This window comes from Rhipicephalus sanguineus, chromosome 5 (genome assembly GCF_013339695.2).
Source record: "Rhipicephalus sanguineus isolate Rsan-2018 chromosome 5, BIME_Rsan_1.4, whole genome shotgun sequence".
NCBI lineage: Eukaryota > Metazoa > Arthropoda > Arachnida > Ixodida > Ixodidae > Rhipicephalus > Rhipicephalus sanguineus.
Genome location: NC_051180.1, coordinates 8,039,724 through 8,061,771, shown reverse-complemented (window position 1 = coordinate 8,061,771; position 22,048 = coordinate 8,039,724). Strand labels below are relative to the sequence as shown.

General features: G+C 49.1%; 1 protein-coding gene across 1 annotated transcript in view; it reads right to left on the bottom strand.

The window, feature by feature from the left end:
* LOC119393169 (uncharacterized) overlaps positions 1–20,551 on the bottom strand; it is a 32,607-nt gene extending 12,056 nt beyond the window's left edge. Inside the window, exon 1 of the mRNA XM_037660002.2 lies at positions 19,981–20,551. Coding sequence (XP_037515930.1) covers positions 19,981–20,373 — 393 coding nt within the window. The 5' untranslated portion in view covers positions 20,374–20,551. The remainder of the gene's footprint in view (positions 1–19,980) is intronic.
* Between the last annotated feature and the right edge of the window lie 1,497 nt (positions 20,552–22,048).

Below are 22,048 nucleotides of genomic sequence, written 5' to 3'. Positions count from 1 at the left end.
TGGTCAGCGGAAATGGGGCCACCTTCTGCAGAATATACCCTTGGTATATTTCTGTACTATAGAGAAACTGTTGGGTGCCCGGTGGCACTGGGAATCGAACCCAGCACATCCCACATTGGAGGCGGACGCAGCCACCACTGCAATTCCTACTGTGTGAGAGAAAAACCAACAATGATGTGCAGCAACGAAAGCTGAGTACTTCGCAACCTCGACGAAATGCGGGCGATCACCGTTCGGTAGGGGTGTGCGAATAGTGAAATGTCATCTCGAATTCGAATCGAATAGTGCCGAATAGTGGCCAAAAAATCGAATAGGGAGGCGGCACTCGCCAGCGACAAGCTGACCGACCAACTTTGGGCCGTCCGGCAAGCCCAAGATGCCGCCCGGGACCAAGGACTTCGAGCCGCCATCTGACGCCATCATCATCGACGGAGGGTGGGACGGGACAGCGGTTAATCCCCTCTTCCCCCAGCCTCGCCCGAAGGAAACTGCCGGACTTTTAATAAAGTTTATTCATTCACTCATTCGAATCGAATAGTACGTATATTTACACGAAACTTGTACCACCAGTTACAACAATACAAAGGAAAAATCAGGGACGCTATCGGCTTGGTGGAAGCTTTATTACGCGCTTGTTTGGAAGGCTATTTTTCTTCTGCTTTAATGAGCGCGCTGGCATATTGATAGAAGAGCCGTCACTCCAGTTAGCAGGGGCCCTGCTAACCTCCTAACGGCTAAAAGAAGGGGGTACGGTAGCTAGTTCCTCCCTCCCCCCCCCCCCCCCTATGGTCGCGGAATACGGCTTCAAATGTGCTTCATCTATGGTCGCGCAATCGTGCTTTACCTCCATGGGTACTCGGGGCCCAACAATCTTCGGGCGCCCGTTCACAGCAGCGTTTTAACTACGCGCCGGAACGATGGGAGTTTGAACGAGTGCGCAGTTAGTTGCAGAAAGCTTTCGGAGGTGGAAGAGGGAGGTTCAGTACATCTAGAGTTGCTGCGTAAGGCTCCTTTACCTGCGGTAGCATATGCAGTAATACGTCGTCTTAGAAGAAGATGGCTTTCGAGTTGACTGAGGGAACCGGTCAGTTTTTGCAGCGCGTATTCGCCCGAAAAAGCGGCCAGCAGGAAAGCGTTTCTCCCCGACGTCGAAGCAGAACTTGGCGCTTGCGAAGTGACGGCGGGACTTTTCCTGTGCCTCGCGGGAGTGCCACTCGCACGTCGAGGAAACACGCGAAAGTAGGCCGGAGAGGCTGGCGGTTGCTGACGCGGAGGGCTGCCCGTGAAATGCGTCGGCGGTCATTTATTGACCGCTTTAGCGTCGGTCGCTTTCGTCAGAACACTTCAGAATAAGTTGTCATCATGACTATACATACACAGGTGCAAAACTGCAGAGGTTAGGGAGACTTCTTGCACTAATGCGTTCGCACAAAGAAATAGTTCACGGCTTTATCGCCCATAATGTGACTCCTTTTTTCTGTCTTCGGGCGGAGTAATAGATGAAGGTGTTTTGCGCCTTAGAAAGAAGCTCCGCTATACACGGCTACCAGTACGTTATACCACATCGCTTGTCTTCGGTTTCTGGCACTGCACTTGCCGCCGGTCGCCTCACGCGCAAGCTGGTGCTCTGATCGCACGAACATTTGCAACCACGGAAGCCGACCACGAGACGCGCGGAGTTACGCATTTTGCTGAGCGAACTTCTTGCGCAGCTTTGAAAACATTGCACCTTGGTCACCCAGTATTTGTAACCTTAGGAAGCGCGAACAGAGGCGCATAAGAAAGAAACAAATAGGTGCTCGTATAGTCTTGCCACTGATTGTTCTGTGCCTGCACAATGTTGCCCGTACTCGCAACTGGCAGTTTAGGCCACAGTTTTACCGTCATCCGAACTCCTCTGGTGCCAGGTACAGTATGGCCGCTCCGTTCTCAGAAACACCCGGTAGGTCTAGGAGTGCTGAGCGTGGCTTACTCCAGTACTCCCTTCTTTTTACTTTTTTTTAATGTGTGAATTATGCACTGCGAAAGTTCTGTCATCCCTCCTGCAACTCGAACCCACAACCTTCACATTAAATGCGAAGGTTGTGTTTAGTCCCCACAGGCGGCAAGCTGTCTTTTTGTCTGCTTTGATTCCATTTTATGCCATAATTACTGCACCACCTCAATTAAAAACCACAAATAACGCTGCTTTCCTTGACATCACGCGTATCTAACATAAAGGAGCCCCTCAGTAATACCTCTTATTTGTTTATGTCACGCCGTTTGTTTTCTTTTTGATGTTAATTAATTATTTTTTGTCCCTTAGTGTAAACTTCATCGCCTCAGTAAAGATAAAAGCCGACAAACCGAAATACACTATGGGATAAACGCCACGTAGACAGGGGTAACGTGCCTAAGTTTCGATTGGTGCGTGTTTTTCTTTACCAAAGTGTCGGCCTTGGCAAATAGTGCCGTGTTCCACAACTTTTAGACATGTGTACCTATCAAAACTGAAACTCGCTGTCAGGAGATTGTGTCCCTTGGAACACAACGTATATAATTTTTAGCGTCCAAACGATCACGTGGGCCCTAGCCGACGTCCTCAAAATCGATAACGCCACGGCGATCTGGTACGGAAACTTCAAGGCGGCGTCGCCACTTGAGTTTTCTTTTTGCACGTTTTCTCGTTCACCACGCGTCTTCTCACGGTAAGAGTGCTGCTTTTGGCATTGTGAAATTGTATAATTCACCAAGACGCAGTGGCATAAAACAAAGGGGGGGGGGGGTCCTGATCCCTTTTGTGTTCAGGCTGAAGGGAACACCTCTTGCAACTGTCCCTGCTGGAGAGTTCTGTTTCAAACGTCATATATCCTGACGGCCATGCTAGTCAAATCCATATTTTGATCTCCTACGTGGTCATTACTCATACTGTACAGAATATTTTGTATTCAACCTTTTTTTAACGCTCGTTTATTTTGTAATGACACCTGCGCTCAATAACCTCTGCGAAAAGTGTATTGAAATTGCAACTTCCGCTCGACCGGTTTCCGCGAATACTCAATAGCGCAATGCAAATATGTAAATACCATGCTCGTCTCTTTTATTTCAAAGCATGATATTAATTTTCATTTCATAAGTAAAAATCTATATTTAGAAAAAAAGCAAGGTGTCTACCACAGCAAGATATGTGTCCCCCTTGTGATTTTTCTGGATTTACACCACTGCTAACACGAGAAAAATCGTTTTCATCATTAGTGTCCCTTTAAGTAGTGCGCAAATATCATGAATGGATACCAACTAGCCCAAACCCATTCGAGAGTCACTGCAGGAATTGTCAAGAGGCACGAACGTAGAAAGCCTTCGACGTGGTTATCAGTCGTAAACGCGGGAACAGCTGCCGATGTCCCGCAACAGCGAAGCCCGGAATAAGCGGCACCGCTATATATTCCCGAGAGCCACAGAAGAGTCGCCGTCGTCTCCTAGCTGCGACGGTTTCGCTCCGCCGGCATCACACGTACGCACTTCCGCGTGTTGTGGCCGAAAGCCGTGACCACGCGTTTCCGGCCGGGCGACAATGACAGGACCGATTCGACTCGCTGCGCATCCCCGGCGGCCGATAATGCCGCGCCTTGTCCACTTACCATCTGGGCAAGTTCAAACATTCGCACTCGGTATGCACACACCGCAAAGCACCGAGAATTTCAGAACCTTCGACGCCGCATTAACGTTGATTTAGCCATCACGACGGGCCCCGGATGAACGGACGATCCCGCTTTCGGTTACACAATCGACATTCAAAGATGCTGATTCGGTGCACGTAAATGTAAATGCGGTTTCAACTCTAGTGCCCAAGTCATCCTAGAACTACTATGCCGCACTCGCATGCCTCATCCCGAGTGCAATCAAGCGCGTTCAGACGCTTTGCGCCTTTTCACAACGCTGACAGAGTATCGTTGACTCGCCTGCTATGCTGGCACCAGTTACACCTGCGGTTGCATACTTTATGTTGACCCTGACGACTGCTCTCTTTAGAAAATAATGGCGAGATAGTTGGTTCCGCTCCCTCGAATACTGCCAATTGGGTTGACTTGCAAGAAATGCGCCGCGGGTTTTGCGCAGTAGGTCCGTAGGTGTCAGCCTGAAACGTGAGAACTGAAGGGTCGTTCACACTTGCGACTAGCACCGGTCGCGCGACCATTTGCGACCGGCGACCGGAAAGCAACTCAAGGCCTCCGATGTCCCGCTTGTGCGACCTGTGCGTATACCCGTCGCGACACACAATTCCCGTCTGCTCGCACTGCCACTGCCCAGTAAAATAAGCTGACGTCCTGTTACCGCTCATCTGATTGGTTCAAGGGTTTGTGACTGCAGTCGTGCGACTGAGATGTCGAGCAGCGAGCGACTGAGCCTAAGCCGTGGCATTTCGACCGGAGCGACCAACATCGTCGCGACAGCGGTCGCGCGACCGGTGCTTGAGCCGCCGCTGGATCAGTCGTCGTCGCTCGCGCTGACGACGTACGTACGCGTTCTCGTGGGTTTTTTTTTTTTTTTTCATCTTTGCGGCCTCTCTGTTTCAACAGTTATTGCGAGCGCAGCAGAAGCTGTGTGTTGTGCTGCGCGTGTCAGGCAAGCGTGACGTATACCGACAGGCGAGCAAGCGTACACGGCGCGCTCCTTCCAGCGCTGCACGCTTTTTTGCACATCGGGATGCAGCCTCGTCGACGACCTCGACCCGCGAGTCGAGCACGCGACAACTGGCCGACTCGTTCGCTCTTTTGTAAGCCGTGTCTCGCTGTGGTTTTGTTTCACGCGCACGTAAGGGACATTGTGAAATGTCAAACGCTCACCAAACACTGTGTAAAGGTGCGAAAAAAAAAAACAGTAACGAAGCGCTCGCAAATGTTTATTGAAAGGGTTTGCAGCGCAAGCACGGTACTGCTGAAGGAAATACGTAAAAGCGTGGAGCGGAAAGCAAAGAGGGACGACACGAGCGCTGACTACCAACTGGCTTATTGTTCACGACACACACATACATATATATACACAGAGGTAAAAACTTTTATCAAGCAGACGTCAGTAACGTGACACATTTCGGCGGCATGTCCGATAAAACTAAGGTAGAATGATAACTAATAACAGATTAACCCTTATCCAAAAGCGCGAATTCTTTTTCATGCAAGGCCACCGAAGGCTGGCTCACGCATTCACCGTCATATTTCCTGATGTAATACGCCTCAGCGATTTCTCGTGTAGTTTGTCTTTATGGCGTTCCAACACACTCCCAGCTTGAAATTGAGGCTGACAGCCGCATCTTTTGCAGTGCATCACAAGGTTGGAACTTATCCCTTTGCATAGGTCATTCTTATGCTCCCCTAACCTCTTATTTATACACCGCCCAGTCTGTCCTATGTAACTGCGCCCGCACGTTAAAGGAAGCCTATACACCACGCCCACGGAGCATTCTACAAATTTATTTGCATGTTTTACTGCGCATGCCCGTCTCCTTATACTTGACATTTCACTAAGGCGTTCATCCGTCAACCTACAAATCTGACCGACTTTGCACGGGGCTGATAAAAGCACATCCACACCGTATCTCGACCCAACTTTTTTCAGCCCGTGAGATATTTTGTGGCAATATGGGATGGAAGCCACTCTTTTCTTTTCTTTCTGTCTTTCTGGTTTGGCTTGCTTTTGTTTTACTTTCTGCAGCAATTGTTCACACACAGATGAGATGACGAATTTTGGAAAACCCGCTGAAAGGAGCCCGTCTACTTTTCAAAAACTTTCAATATGCATTTTAACCAGCAAGCCCAAATAGCCGTTCTTCTTCGCAAATGTTCCTCGGCACCAGTCACGTAAATTGTCGATGGCCAGCTTATGCAACGAGGCTTTCACGCCTGACAGAATCCGAAGCTGCCAAGTGGAACTGAGTGATGTAGCGCGTAAGATATCCGTATACCAGCGCCGACATCAGTGTCGCGTCTCACACCATAACAATAATAATAAGTAACGCTGGTGCTTTACGCGCCAAAACTAGGATATTATTATGAGGCAAGGGACGTATGATTTCGACCACCGGAGGTTCTTTAACGCGCACCTAAATCTATAGGCACACGGGTTTTCTTAGCATTTCGCTCCCATCGAAACGCGGTCGCCGAAGCCGGGAATCGAACCTGCATTCTTGTAGCAAAGTATATGTTGGACTTCAAGACAACCGAAACCTGTCAGTCACAGGCTCTTTTAACAGGGACGGAGCCGCAGATAGACATCGGTTCGCGCTCACGCACATCGGAGGTTAACCAACTATAGGCGACTATGTCCTCTTTCGCAATGTGTGACGAGTATAGAGGCAATATTATCAGGAAATGCCGAACATTTTCGTCGTGCGCCGGGGCCGCACTCTTTCTTTGTGTGACTAAGAAGTGGTTCATCGCTTACATTTATACTGTTTCCATTTATTCTTGGATATATGCAGCGCGATTGAGGCATAGACAGGAGACAAAAACGAGCGCTGACTAACAAATGAATTTATGTGCAGTTGAACATGCATTTTTATGAACAGAACCTGACCGCCATATCACACAACAGAGAGAATGCGGCATATTTTCAAGCACAAAATATGTCATCAAGCAGGACCAGATACCAACACGGATGCGCACCCACGTAGTGCAAGATAAAATTCAACCACCGATAACAAGAGCCCTGCGACAGGCAGCGAGACTGCACAAGGCGCATGACATGAAGCAGCAATGCGGCAGTTTGGGCACGAGGGTATTCAATCTTGAAAAAACTAAAAGCTCACGGAAAACACGGACGACAAAAAGACACACATATGCTACGTGTGTGCATAGCATGTGTGTGTGTTTTTGTCGTCCGTGTTTTCCGTGCGCTCTTAGTTTTTTCGACAGGAAGCAATACCTACCTTAGTCCTAGTGATTACGTGCATTTATAAGATGAACAAACGGCCGACAGAAAGACGAAAAATTCACGTGAGGGTTAAAACTACAAAGCCTGAATAAAGCCATCGATAATAATAATAATAATAATAATATCTGGGGTTTAACGTCCCAAAACCACCATATGATTATGAGAGACACCGTAGTGGAGGGCTCCGGAAATTTCGACCACCTGGGGTTCTTTAACGTGCACCTAAATCTAAGTACACGGGCCTCGAACATTTTCGCCTCCATCGAAAATGCAGCCGCCGCGGCCGGGATTTGGTCCCGCGACCTTTGGGTCAGCAGTCGAGTGCCATAACCACTAGACCACCGTGGCGGGGCAAGCCATCGATAAAACCGACCTCCGCGTCACTTAGTAAAGCGGACGACCCGCTAACACGCTTATCTGCGGTTTTCTTAATTTCAAGAAAGAAAAAAAGTGTCCAAGTCATGTCAAGAAAGGAAGGAAGAAACAGGCGGAAATACGTGAAAGTGCCGCGACCGCAACGGAATCGATCATTGGCGTTCTATAGGCTTCCAAAGCAACGTCGAGCGGCGCCACTGCTCTTATCGCAACTGGGGGCATCCACGGCCACAACACTGCCGCCCCCGCTTCCGCGCACGCTCAGAGCTCTCGGATTTCATCTGTGGTGCGTCACAGTTACTACTGCTGACTAGCAGTGCTCTGGGCCGAATGAGCAGCGCATGCGCTGCACGTGTCCTTGCCGCCGCCGCTGGCAAATCCGGCGACAAACCGCCTTCGCGGGCAGCGCCTGTCCCAGTATACGCATAGCTCAACCGCGTGAGCGTCGCGCCCAGACTTGAGCTTGGGTTCGCTATTGCGGCCAGTGTCAACCACTACGTATCAACGCAGAAGTATAACGCATTAGGCATTGCTTATACGACGCCACTCAAAATCAGGGATCGTGATAGGCGTGACGTGTTTGGCACACGCGAACACGGACTATAGAACACTGACTGCCTCTAAGCATTACGGTGTGTCGCGCACTCTCTTTTTCTTGTCGTGATGCCCGTACCAGTCTCGTTAACAAAACGAAGCTTCGTTGAGCACACGCTTCTCCCCTCGAAGCTGTACACACAAACCAACCGCCCGAAAACACGTCGTATACCTTTAGGAATGAACGAGCAGAGGCGCGCTCGAAAGGCCACGCGTGCCTGCGCACACGACAGGCATGTTTACAGGCTTTTTTGCCGCCCTTCGAAACGTGTATATCTGTGCCGTGGATGTGCGCGTCCACACAGACGTATTGCGACTAGAAAGCGTGGCTTTGTACAGAAATGTTGCAAGGGTTTCGGCCTGTGCAATGAGTCGTCGTCGTGTGGCCGTAACTAGCGACCGGACGCTTGTGGTTTGGAGAATCTTGTGCACAGAAGGCGGTATCAGCGGATCATCGCTGCCTCGGAAGTTCCGAGAGTACAAAAAAAAAAGCGAAGCTAGAAAGCGGGATACGGAGAGTAATCTTCTGGCAGCACGAAAAAGCAGCAATGAGACAACGGCGAAGCGCACACGCGAAACAGCATTCTTTAGGCAAGCGAGAAAATTGTGGGTCACGAGTGCACGTGCCCGGAACGCAAAGTCGCACGGTGTTGCGCATTTACCTCCGTATACACGGTCTATGCGCTGCGTGAGGAAATTGTGGGTTAATGTGATGCCAAAGTTTTGCATAGGGCGCTTCTTCACTCGCCAACTTATTATGCGAAACAACCATCAGCACAAAATTCGGCATCCTGTTAGTGGCGTAAATTTCGACGTCATGATGCCCATGATGTGACATTCATCGTCTACGCTAATAGTCTCGGAGACAGCACGGGCTTCTGTCGTCCCTTCTGCTGTGCCAGAGTTTAGGTTTAAAAAAAAATGCCGCGAGACACTGTGTAGCACTCGAAGGCTAAACGCTGCTTAGTATAGTGCACTATAGTCACACTGTCGGAGACCCGACTTCCTGCAGGACATAACGAGCCGCAGTGCGAGAGACGCGCATAATTCGACGCCCTCAGTCGATTGCATTGTTCTGCGCCTCGCGTGGCGTTGAACTACCCTACCACTGACCAGACGACGATGTCATGTGACCGTGTGACGCCATTTGGCCTTACCTCTCCACACGCCACTCCCTCGTAGAATGTCACGTGGTTTTTTGGGGCGAGTCTCGCGGAAGGAAGCGCCAACACAGCCACTCGAGGTTTTCGCATTAATAATATTTAGTAGGAAATTACCGCAGCAAGCTGCAGTAATTGGGCCGGTAACTGGGCCGAATCAAAAAGTGCTCCGAACTTGGTAAACGCTGGGAAAGTTTAAAGGCGACCTAACGACGGCGCAGGGGTTCCGTGTTATGGCTGCTCCAAAGCGGTGCTTTTTCGCATCACTGAATTTCAAGAAACAACCATGGTTGATTATAATTATGCCGTGAAATGAGCTATATATTTAAAATATCAGTACTCCTTGCCAGCAATAAGCTCAAACCGGTAAAGCTGAACACCGCCGCATTATAGAAGTAACCACAGTCACATATAACCGTTGCCAAAGCAGCAATTGACAATTGCTATGAGTTCAAAGCAATTTTGGTCATTTTCACATTTCACCAAAATGGCCTGCATGTCGATTTGAAAAGAAACAACAACTAAATTAGCTACATGATTGGTATGCCAGTTCTTGTTGCATAAATGAGATTCAGAGCCGATAAAGCTACATGCTAGGATCAAAGCAATCTTGGCCATTCTCCTTGTTCTTGTGTGTGTGTTCTGTGTATTTCGCTGGTACCCCCGCTTTCAAGTTCATGATGCACCAACTGGCACAAGAGCTAGCGCTTATGCATACAGTGGCATACTAGGATGAAAGTATATATACATTGTTTGGAGTTTCTTTAGGAATGGTGAGTTGACCGCACGGTTAGTCTCTCATCTTGATTTTCTCAGTGCCTTTTTGGAGCAGTATAGAAGCAGTTACTAACAAAATCACAGTTTGGAGCAGCATGTAACAGCATTTCTCTTTTGGAGAAGTTTAGAGCAATTGGAGCAGCACTTCCATCACTGCTTGTTTTCGTGAATCATTAGCTAGCGTTGTAAACCACGAGCTTCGATCATGTTTTTTTTTTTTTTATCCACTCCTCTACATGTCATGCTCTCCGGCCTTGAGAAAATAAATAAATAAACTAAATCAAATAAACAAATAAATGAAAAAACCCACATGATCCGCCTTACGCCTAAGACGACTCGAAGGCGATAAAGCCATCTTTTTTTCTCCGTCGATGTAAAAGATTCGTCCCCTCTCCGAAAGCTTTCTGCACCGAACGTGGTTTCGCACTGCCTCCGTGACCGGCCTCCCACCTTTGACCGAGCGACGACATCATGTGATGACGTCACAATGACGTCACATATTTTGGCAATCTGTGACGTCATATAGGGACGCCATCCCACGATGATGATTTTTTTGCATCACTCATGTTGATGCCGAAGCCGCCGACGGTCAATTTTCGTGTTTGATGAGGCATCTAGGGCTTTCGCCTTAAAGGTAAGTAAATAAATTTTGCAGCGGCTCTGACGGTGAACGCGGAGGAGATCAAGCGGCCGCTACGCTGGCGAAGCACGTCGCTGCGGCCTCCAACAGCTCGTTCGGAGACGGAAAATACAAAACACGACGACGACGCTCGCTCGTCCCAGTTGCGCAATGGGCTACAACAGCTGCCCACCAGCCGCTCGTGTTGCTCGGCCATCGAGTTCCTCGATTGACGCCGGCGCGAAAGAATGTTTCGAGCGGTTTCACATTTGATTTGTATTTTTCGCACTCTTCCCGCGAAACTGGTCGCACAGCTGCACGGCCGAAGCACCGAAACGAGTTTAACATTGACGAACAAAAAAAGTGCTGCAAGAGATGTCCGGAACGTGTAGTCCTCGAGACAAGGAAGAGAACTGCATTAAAACTCAAGTTCGGGGATTGAGCACTCTTCCTAAACACCAGGAACTTGTGTGTATCTCACCCTCATTTACAAGTAACAAAGAACGCAACAAATAACAAAAATGATAGACGAAACCCAGTGCAGTAGCACGCTTTGGGTCTTCATAATTTCGTGGCGCTATAATAAACAACAATTTCGCAGTTGTACCTCATTTGCAATGTACGGTCACAAAAGCGCATCAAATCTACAGGCGGCCGCAGATACCTGTTGACCTTAAGCACTTCAGTGACGCTATCGTTGTCTGTCTATACCAGGGAGGAAGAAGAAGTGATCATAGAGAACATTAACCAATACTCGAAATACTTGAAAATATTCATATAATCAATTCTTGGGCTATTTCCCGGTGTGTGTATGAGCCATCGTAGAGGGCGCAAGAACAACAACAGCTTCAGCTTCGATCTCCGAGTTTTTCCTGTTGTTTTGTTGTGATTTTACAATCAACAAAAAGAACCCTGAGGGACGCTGTCTTTTAGAATGGGAGACCAATACTCCATCCAGCAACTGAGCCTTGGATGACCGCATCATTGTGCCTCTGACGCGAGTGACCGCTTCTAGTTTGTCGAGTGCTCACTTCTACTGTAAAGTACTAGTTTGTACATGCCGCGACCTGAGGAACTCAAGACACGACATCGTGCCGCATTATAACACATAAAATGCGGAGGTTCTCATTAATCAGACTATACATCCACCCAAGCGCGAAGATCGACTGGTACCACCTGAGGACCGTGCTGCAAGCCGTACAAAGCCCACACATTGCGACTAGTGACTTCAATGCACATCATCCCCTCCGGGGTGTCGTTGCAATGAATTGTCGTAGGAGAGATCTGGCCAACTTTATGTGCAGTTATGGACTGGGTGTACTCAACGACGGATCACAGATTTATTCATGATACTTTTTACAGCAGCTGCCACGACCTTACGTTTGTGTCCAGGAGCCTTCTGTCTACTGCATGTTGGTGCACGGTTTTGGACGCTCATGGTAGTGGTCACCTTCCAATTCAGTTTAGGTGGTTTCGCCGCTCTGCTTCACGCTACATTTGTCAAACAGAATGGACATTGTTCAAGGCATCTGTCCCGTTTTCAGTATTTATACTCTGGGACCCTCATCTGTATACACGTATTATGTAACTAACCCTTATGTCACCAATAAACTCAAACTCAAACTCAAGACCGACTGTCAGCACACGACTGTACCATCCGAAGTAGAGGACATCATTGCTCCTTCCCTGCGTGACAACCAGATAGGTTAACCTACCGTTGCAGAGATCAGCAACCGACTCCTAATAAGAGAGCCTTCGTGCAATCCGTCGCCGCGCATAACGATGAAACAGAAGAAAGAAATCACCGTCAGGCCTTTCCGCCTGTCGCCGAGCTCAATGACACGTTCTCCGGCACCTCGACAAGATTGACATGCAGCGGTGGAGGACATTCTGCCGATCTCTCGACCGAAGGCAACCTTTAAGATATACGAAGTCTGCAGACAACTCCACAACAAAGTCAGCCATTCCGAGCCGTGACTTTACATCAGAGTCGGGGGAAAACGGAGGTAGCCAAAGACTGTCACTGTAGCATTATCGCGGCCGCCACTGATGCTGTGATTGAGTCTCTCACCACCGTTGCGCCCTCATCGTCTGAGGAGCGCCTCGATGTGCCTTTTACAATGCATGAGCTTGACGCTGCAATTTCTCTTTCGCGCCTCCCAACGGCACCAGGGCGGAATCACTCCGCCATCTTGGTACAGAAGCACGACGTATCCTGTTGTCTCACTATAACACCTCGTGGGCGTCGGGACATCTCCCAGCTAATTGGAAATGCAGCCGTATTATTGCGTTGCTTAAACCGGGGAAGTGCCCTCATGCACTTTCCCCCTACAGGCCGATCGCCTTAGTCAGCTGCGTCGGGAAAGTCACGGGAAGGATGGTGCTGACAAGATCAGAGTGGCTCTAGAGAGGAATAATTGCCTTCCGGCATTTATGAACGACTTTAGCAGAGGCCGATCTGCCACTGACGGGATCTCCAACGTTGAAGAGGAAAGAAGCGGACGCAGACTAGTGACGGCCGTCTAGACATTAAGGGCGCCTACGATAATGTGCTGCATTACGCGATCGTTGACGCACTGGAAGATTTACACATCGGCGGTCGACTGCAGGCCTGGATGGTTAGTTACATTAGTGGCCGCACCCTTTACATGACAAGTAACGAGTAGAACGATCGACATAATAGTCACCGCGGTGTTCCCCGAGGGGGAGTTCTCAGCCCGACTCTGTTGAACGTTACGATGATTGCACTAGCAGCAGAACTTTACAGCACAGTAAAGGTCAGTGCATATGAGGATGACATATGCATATGGGCATACGAAGCTACTCGTCCGCGATTGCGTGCTCGACTACAACATGCAGTGACGATCACAGCGAAATATCTACGGCGTCAGGGTCTCAGTCCTTCAATGGACAAATGCCGATAAGCTATCGCGTCGTTCCCGCTGTCACGCCTGCTGACGGACGCTTCCGTGATCGGGATTACCCATGTTTCGTATAAAACCAGTTCTCTAACAAGACTAGCGTCTTCTGAGCGAAGGGAACTGGAGCTAAGGTTCATCACCTTCACCAATATGTTTCAATCGGCAGCAGCGTCATCTTCGTTCCTGGTTGCGGAATAAACTCGGATTTACCAGCTGCCTTAAGGTATGCAATAAAGTTGTTTATTCTATCTCTCATGCGGAGTGCAATGGTAGCAGTCTTCCTTCCATTGCTGGCACATTTGGCGACTGATCAGCTTTGGAATAGCCTAAGCAGGCTTTGCGTTCCCTCGGTACGTACGCCATTTTTGAAAAATTACGTGCGCACCCAAGAGGTGAGCGTATGACGCATGCGCAGTGGCAAGAAACGCGAAGCCTTGCGTATCCTATTCTGAAGCTTTTTATTTGTAGCGTAGTTTCGTGGAAAACAGGGCCAGCATCCGGCACATATTTATGTGCAGTAAATGAACTGCCCTGAATGTGCGCTATTCGTGAAGAAAATCGAAGAAAGCTGAACGATTTACCAGTGCCAATACTGCGCTTCTTCCACCCGCTTTATTATGACGCCCTTGCCGGAAAGACCAAAAGAGCAAACAAATGTGGCATGCGTGTCGGAAGCAAGAGAGTGTGGCGAAATAACTCGTCTTTAGTGGGAACCACATTCCTGACCGCCATTGTGCGCGCGGTCCACCTTGAGTGACCTAAGCACACAAGGGCCAGACCTTGCCAGATACGTCGGCCAGACAACGCATTCAGTGGATCTCGTAGCATCAAAACCTTTGCAGGTTGCACGAAGGTCACCGGCATTTTCAATTGACTCGAATAAGCCTCAAGGAGATGGAAAAAGGCTCGTCTGCGTAATTTGGAAAATAACGCTTAAAGGCGTACTGACAAGATTTTTAGAAATCCTCGTATGACCGTTGCTCTTTTTAAGAACACTGGTGTCAACAACCCCGAAAAGAATATCGCGGTTTTTCGGAACGCATGGAATATATTTATAATACTGTAAAAAAATTGAAGCACATTCGCACTAGTGTTGCCAGGCCTGAAGGCCGGCCTTGTTTGTTTCTTTTTATTTATCTCTCCCTCCCTCTGTTATTTCTATGTCATTGTTGTATCTGCTTACTTCTATTTCTTTCATTCATTCGCTATGTCTCTTTTTGTGTCTCTTTCTATCTCTTTCTGTGTGTGTGCTCGTTCTCTCACCCATCATAATTATTGCATCCCACGCAGGACAAATCGGCGCACGTGTTCTGGGAGCGAAGCAGAAGATGAAGATGAGGACAAAGAGAACGCGTGCCGGTTCACGATGGTGATCATTTGTGTTCGCGACTAACGGAGTTTCTCCGAGCCTAAACAGCTAAGCTGTTAAAACCCACTTTTAGTTTGGACACCGAGGAGGTGGTTCCACAGTGACGCGTGTGTCAGCACACTTTGACGAAGGTCACGATGGGACAGGAACTCGTGACGTACTAGTAGCATCTCTGTCGTGCACGTGGTGCACGGAAAGAACGAGCGATGTGTCGCCCAGCGACTTCGACAGCGACTTCGACGACTCTGTTGACTCGTCATGATAATTTTACCCGACATAATTTTACCCTTTGGATATCTTTCTTGTGAACTCACTGCTGTAAAGCAAACTTTTAGATAAATATGTCATTTTAGTTATTGTCCTTTTGGCATCTCCCCAGCGCACTTTTATAGCGTGTAATGCTGTCAACTGTGACGTGTAGGGGCGAGCATTCTACTGATTGGAGGGATTGCGAAGGTCATGTCGCCCCTTAGGTTACAGTCAGTTCTGCAGCAGATGCACTGGTTAGAGTGGACGATTGGGCAAGTTGGTGATTCATGGTATACCGCGAAAGACGAAAAAGACTGTCTCCGTGTCCCTGCTTTCTTTTTCGCAGTATACCGGGAACAGTTACACGCCCACCAGTTGTTTAACACGCGGTGGCTTATCTGCTTCCGACGGTTTCAATGTGATGGCCTTGAACGAATCGCAAAGCGTTTGTGCAAAAACCACCACACGTTTCGAGGAAAAGCAGATTGCCTCTCTGATACCGAAACATAGTACAGTCGATTCGTAGAAGCCGACCTACGCTCTCTCTCTTACGACCGGCAACGAATTTCAAGGGCGATTTTGCATCCCCTCGATAAGCTACAATGCCATAGCAGAGCTTTACACTCCCGATAAAGTTCGCAAACGAAGTCATCATCCGCCAATACAACCATTCGTCAAAGCGAACAGCAAAACGGCTGTTTGGCCTAGTTGGAAATGGTTCATTTAGGAAGCGCAAAATGACACGGGGACGAAGTATGTGAGTGCAACCCTAACATAGATAATACCGTCACTTTGTTCACTCATCAGAACCAGACATCTAGAGAAACTGCTGAAGCTTTTTTTCATTTCACAACACAAGGAAAAATTGCATTAGTCATCCTTCAATAGCCCTATCAGACAAAGAGATACAACTGCTTTCTGCTTTTTTGTGAACGTCTTTTTATGTTGTTTTAGCGATGTGCGCTAAGGCATTAGCAGATGTGATTTGCGCAGTTCCGTATGGAATAAAAGTCTGAGTTGTTTCGATAATAAAATCAGTTGTTAGAAAGCGCTTGTCCTGTGTGTGTATGCTTCGTCCCCGTGTCATTTTGCGCTTCTTAAATGACAAAGAGAACAGTTTGTCGCTTTAGCAGCGGTCTCTAATACGCTCGTGTTGAAGGCAAGGGGCCTGAAAACTGTCATTTTGAACATGACAGTGGTAACATCTCTGCCTTTTCGATTGACATGACCTTTCAAAAAGATGAGCACATATTTTTTTCCAAAAGCAGTTCCAAGCTCTGAAGTTCCGTAGTAAAACACCTGAATGCCACGCAGAAGGCTTGGTTTGGATGCTCATTCGAACTGAATACTTTTATAATTTATTTACTATCTAGATTTTGCGCTCACAACGACGCCGACGCCGCAGTTTCTGCGAAACGAGCTCCTTTAACGCTACCGTGTTAACATCTTTAATCGTGGGAAGTCGCAGCCAGACTGAGTCTCCAGCGGCAGGGCAAGCGCGAGCCGCGGCTGTGCCAGGCCGCCATATATATACTGTAATATGCATGATAGCTTCAAGCTTCGGTAGTTTTTCCATCGCCAATCCAGCAGCCTGCAATCTAAGCCTTGTTTCTGAGTAAAGGTTTGCTTTTCGCGTTTCTTGCGTAACTAGTGACGAGACGCCAACTGCACATGTGCATTGTGGGAGGAGCAATCGCGTCGACTCAAATTACGAAGTCGCTCGTGCATGAGGAATACCCACAATCCGTAACTTTCATGTGTGTACACCCTGCAGCAAGCACGCGGACGACAGCTTACGTTACATCGTGCCCGTAACAGATTTTCATCAAGCTCTTGGACGAAGACGACGTGACATTTGACTTCGAGTGCCACTATTAAGCGAAGCTTTTATAATTCACCCATTTCGGCGTCGTACACGAAAACCCGGTGCCGGTGAGCGTACAGATATGCAACCCTCGAAGGCTCGCCGGTCGCATGCGTGTACTTGTGCTACATGCGCCATTTTCCAATAACTGATGCTCCCTCGATCGCGGGCGATCGGCCGTTTCTGGTATCTGATCTTTTATCGAGGTGACTTGTCATTTCGCGTTGCCACATTTCACTGTTGCTTGAATATGAACTTATGACCATCGTTGTTGCCTGTGTAGCAACTGAAGCGTTGCTCTGCGGAGCACGTGGATGAAGGTTCAATTGCAGGCATGGAAACAGCTAGGAGGGCGCATTGCGATAGAAATAAAGAAAGCATTACGTCGTGCACGCACACGCCAAGCATTTTCACAATAGGCCAAGGGCCCCTGAACTTTTTATTCATAATTACCTCATACTGTCAGTTCTTATTATTTATTTATACTTATTTTATGAATTTTACAACGATATAATCGTGCCAGGCTGGCCCCCATCATGACCTCACTGCAACATATCGGTTCGTTCATTTTGCCAACAGAACAGACCTTAAACCACCGCCACGAACGCTATCCTCCAATACGGGAAAATCACAAAGTGCAACCACAATGGGAAGACCTGAGTGATGAAGCGTCAAAATAAAATAAACCAAGAAACAAGCGCGCTTTGCCAAACCCCGAAGGCATCAGTCGCCCACGCCGTCTTTATAAAATGATCATGGGACGACCATCGCAGCCAGCACACCACAATTGCTCGAGGAAACATGGTATAACATAGGTATAAAGGATGGGCAATAACAATATGCAAACAACAAACGAAAGAAAAAATCTGGTAGATTCCACGCACTGTGGGAGTCGATTTAATGCGAAGCGGTCTGCGAGAAGATGCAGGTTTGCCTTCGAGATAAATCTCGGCATTCATGTCATCTCGTTCACTATCGTATGTTTGTCATGCATGCATGCAAGTGTATTCTGGCATATATCATGCATGACCTGTCATTTATGATTGTCATGCTCATGGCATGCCAGTTCTGACGTCGTAGATTTTAAATTTTCCACCGAATGTACCTAGGCCTTAGCGGATGCCGTAAAAATCCATGACGTCACGGCGACTTGAAGGTGGCGTCGCCACCCGCATTTTCTTTTTGTGCGTCTTCTGCAGCAAGCGTGTCGTTTTTGGTATAGTGAAAGAGTAATTTACGCGTATGAGAAAAATCCTTTTTCATTTCAGTGTCCCTTTAATAGTCGATCTGAAGTATGCTTGGGCGAAGCTTGACCAAATCTTGAGATCATCGAAGTCATGAAACAAACTTTTGGGGTAACGCAACAGTATATCCCCGTAAATTTGTACTTGTACCAAGGTAATACCCTATATATCAACACTACTATGCATCAACTGCTAGGCAACAGGGAGTACCATAGGCGTGCGCAAGGGGAGGGGGGGACATGGAGGCGGCCGCCCCCCCCCCCCCCCGGTCACCTAAGAAGAGGGGGCGCAAAGTCTGCCCCATACATTGATTTAGTAGGGAAGGGGGGCGCCGCGATGAACATTCGCCCCCCACTCCTCAAGGGGAACCCTACGCACGTCTATGGGGAGGAGTACAGAGAAAAAACGTGCTGTCGCTTGCCAAAAGCCGCCGACAGGCAAGTGAGATGTCTAGGCAGCGTGCACTTGCATCCGTACTGCTAGAATGCGCTAAGGAGGAAGAGATCCTCATCGACATTTTGCTGGCGCCAAAAATTGCAAAGGCGCAACTTGACACAGCCAACGAACGCTCGAAAACACACCAGGAGCGTAGACAAAGTTTTTTCGGGGGGGGGGGGGGGGGGGGGGGGGCGTCCTTGATCTGTAGTGGGGTCCGGGCTGGCAGATGTGGTCGAGTGTCATTTTGTGCTCTGTAGCCATGGCAAAAAAAAAAAAAATCACAGCATATCCACGGAGTGAATGATGATGAGTGGGCGAAGCTGCGGAGGTTCATCGGTAAACCGTGAATCTTCCGTGAATTCTGCCCAGTACATCATCACCGACGTGAGATCGGGCGCGTTTATACTAAAGGTTCGATGAGTTATGACGACTTGCAGCTCACTTTAATTTTACATGTACGCTGTGAATTTTCATTGTTTAGAAAACCATTGCTTTAGAAAACATCTGGCGTCTTTCGTTAAGCAGCTGGCGTCTTTTCGTTCTGCTTTAGAAACATCTGGCGTTCTTTCGTATTGCTTTTACAAAACATCTCGCGTCTTTCGTTGGTTTATTTCATCAATCAACGGCGTTTTGAACAAAATTTTTATTGTTTAATCACGCACAGGAGAAATCTCACCAGGCACTACCTTGGAGGTAAAGAATGGCTGCTAATGGGGAATGAGAGACAGAAGAAGTCGGCTTTTAGCTAACGCTGCGAATTTTTTATTGTTCAACAACGCACAGGAAAAATCTCCCACCGGCACCACCTTGGAGGTCAAAGCGTAAGACTGGTTACGCACTACGACTACGACTACGACTACGAGGGACGAACGGGTGCCGCCTTAAGGAGCTTCGCCCCTAAAAAAATAGGGGGGGGGGTGGCACGGGCCCGGTGTGTCACCCCCTGGCTGCGTCACTGCAACACACCATCCAGAGTGACTTCCATTTTGCGCAGAAAGCAGCTGACTGGCCAGTTATATATAAAGATTGAACCAGACAGCACCGCCTCAATCGTGAAGAATGGTTTTGACAGCTATTGTGGGGTTTGCGTGAGAACACCTTTATCCCTTGAAGATCATAAGCATGGTAATCCCGGCGACACCCTATAGGGTTTCCTCATCATGTGCAGTTGATTTAATATTATGGTGGTGCATGCACGCTTCGATCACATCCCTGGGAATGTGCATGAAAGGTGTTTCTGTCGTGTGGAAGAAACAAGCTGGAAGTTGGCACTCCTTATGTTGTGTTCCTTTGTCACTGTTTAGTTTACGCCGAAAAAGTTTTCCTGAAGTATGAATCTTCAACTAGCTCATACCAAGACTTTGCTGCGAAAAGCATTCATCATCAGTCCACTGAAAATGTACACCTAGCCTAAAATAGAGCCGAGCATACAACGCGCGATGAATTCCGCGGCAAACTCACGATTTCCTTGCGGAGCGAGTCCATGGCCCGGTCAAATCTGGACCGACGCCAAGTGGACGCGGCGGCTTCGCTGTCTGATGAAGCCGTCGCGTCGTCGTCTTCCGCAGAGCCCGTCGTTCCCCTGTCGGGCAGCGATGGCACCACAACTGCTGCACCAGAGGCCCACTTATTCCTCAGCAGCTCAGACTGACGAAGCCGCTGCGCGTAGAAGTCACGGCAGCGCCTCACCAGCGCAGTGCCGCCTCCTTGAAGGCGCGTCACAGGTTCCGAATGCTCGCGACGTCGAGCCATGCGCCGCCATCCGGGCTCGTCGGGACGCTTGGACGGCCGCCGTGGACCGGCGATGCCCAGCGGCCTTTCAGTACGACGACACGAGCACGGCGACGAAGACATGTCGACGACGCGAACTGCGCTTCACCTGGTCGAGGTATTACGCGAACGAAATCCGCGACTCATCCCGGGCGCGCGCAAACCACTCGGAACCACGCTGCTCTTCGCACTAGAGAAAGTTGGCCAACTTCTCGCGTCCCTCTCACGAAGCGGCGCTCCCGTTTGGTGTTCACCTTCAACTGCTGCCGCAGCCAAGACCCTCGCTTCGGCAGCCAGCCCTTCATGTGGACGCTGCGCTCCCTCGCTAGGTCACTCTACCCTCGCCCACCGGCGTGACGCAGCCAGCGGTCACTGCGCCGACGCGTGACGGCGCAGCGCCGCCGTTGGTGTGGGCCAGTCCCTGCTGCGGAGCTGACGACGCGGAACCGGCATTGTTCAAGGTTGCACCGGTCGTTCGCAGAGCAGCCTGCCACCGCTTGCGAAATGTAGACCGCTTAGCGTTCGCCGCTCGCCGTTACTTACGGCGCCCCATACGCTCTCTACTGAATCCCCGTAATGGAGGAGGCCTGTCATGATTCTTTCAGTGCGCCGGCTGCTACGAGACAGGGCTCACCTCCGTGTAACATTTCTCTTTATGTAACGGCCCCATTTCACATCAATTCTTCGCTCTTTAAGCGCAAGAGCGAGATCCCGTTTAGGCAGATGAAACCCATCCTTAGTAAAGGTAAGGTCCTCGGGGCGCATGCTGTTTATTTGCCAGACACTTTCTGCCGGTTACACTATATACCTGCGCGCGCGCACGCACACATATACACACGCACGCACGTGAAGCACACGCGGTCGGGGTCGGGCCATCTACAGGGAACACAGGCGGCATCAGTGCACTCTTCCAAGGTACACGCATGATATAAGGCGTTAACACGTGTTCTATCACTATCACATGGCACATCACTGCAATGTGGCGAATCAGTCAGAATTACAACAATTGCACACGGCAACGGCGTGTGAGCGCATACGTTGTCTCCGCAATTAGCTCCAGCAGCACGCGCAGCCGAAGCTAATCGCGGAAGCGTATCTAGCAAAAACATCGCTTCAACGAAACACAACGCGTGAATAAACCATTTCATAAGGTGACCAGGTGGACAAGAAAGATTTATGCAGTTGCACCCGACGTGAAAGCTGCAGGAAGTGCGGAGCAGTGATTCGCCTGCCCTTCGGCGACGCTGGCGTTGATGCGATGCATTACCCTCTTCCTCCTTTCCCTCCTCCTCACCTTCACATCACCCACATTCACTTCCCTTTCCCGCACCCTTGGCTGTACTATGCTATACATGACTGCGCTAGACATGGTTTTGCCTGCGTGACGCCGTACATGGCTATGCTATGCTTTACCATCTACCCTCCTCCTTTCCCACACTCACATCACTCCTACTCACCCTCAATTCCCTTTCCCGCACCCTTGGCTATACTATACTATACAAGGCTATGCTACACATGGTTTTGCCAGTGTGACAAGCGACAGGAGACGACAGCCGGGGCCTCTAATCCGCACTCAAAAGTAATGCGACCTCAATGCAAAACTTGGGTGTCTGAGGGTGGCACTCGCTCTGACTGTGTTGCTAAGCTTGTGATAATATAACTGCTGGGGTCAATTATTTCATCCATTGAAGAGCATCAATTATTGGAAAATGGCGTATACAAATACTCGCGTGACCGGCGCACCTTCGAGGGCTTTATT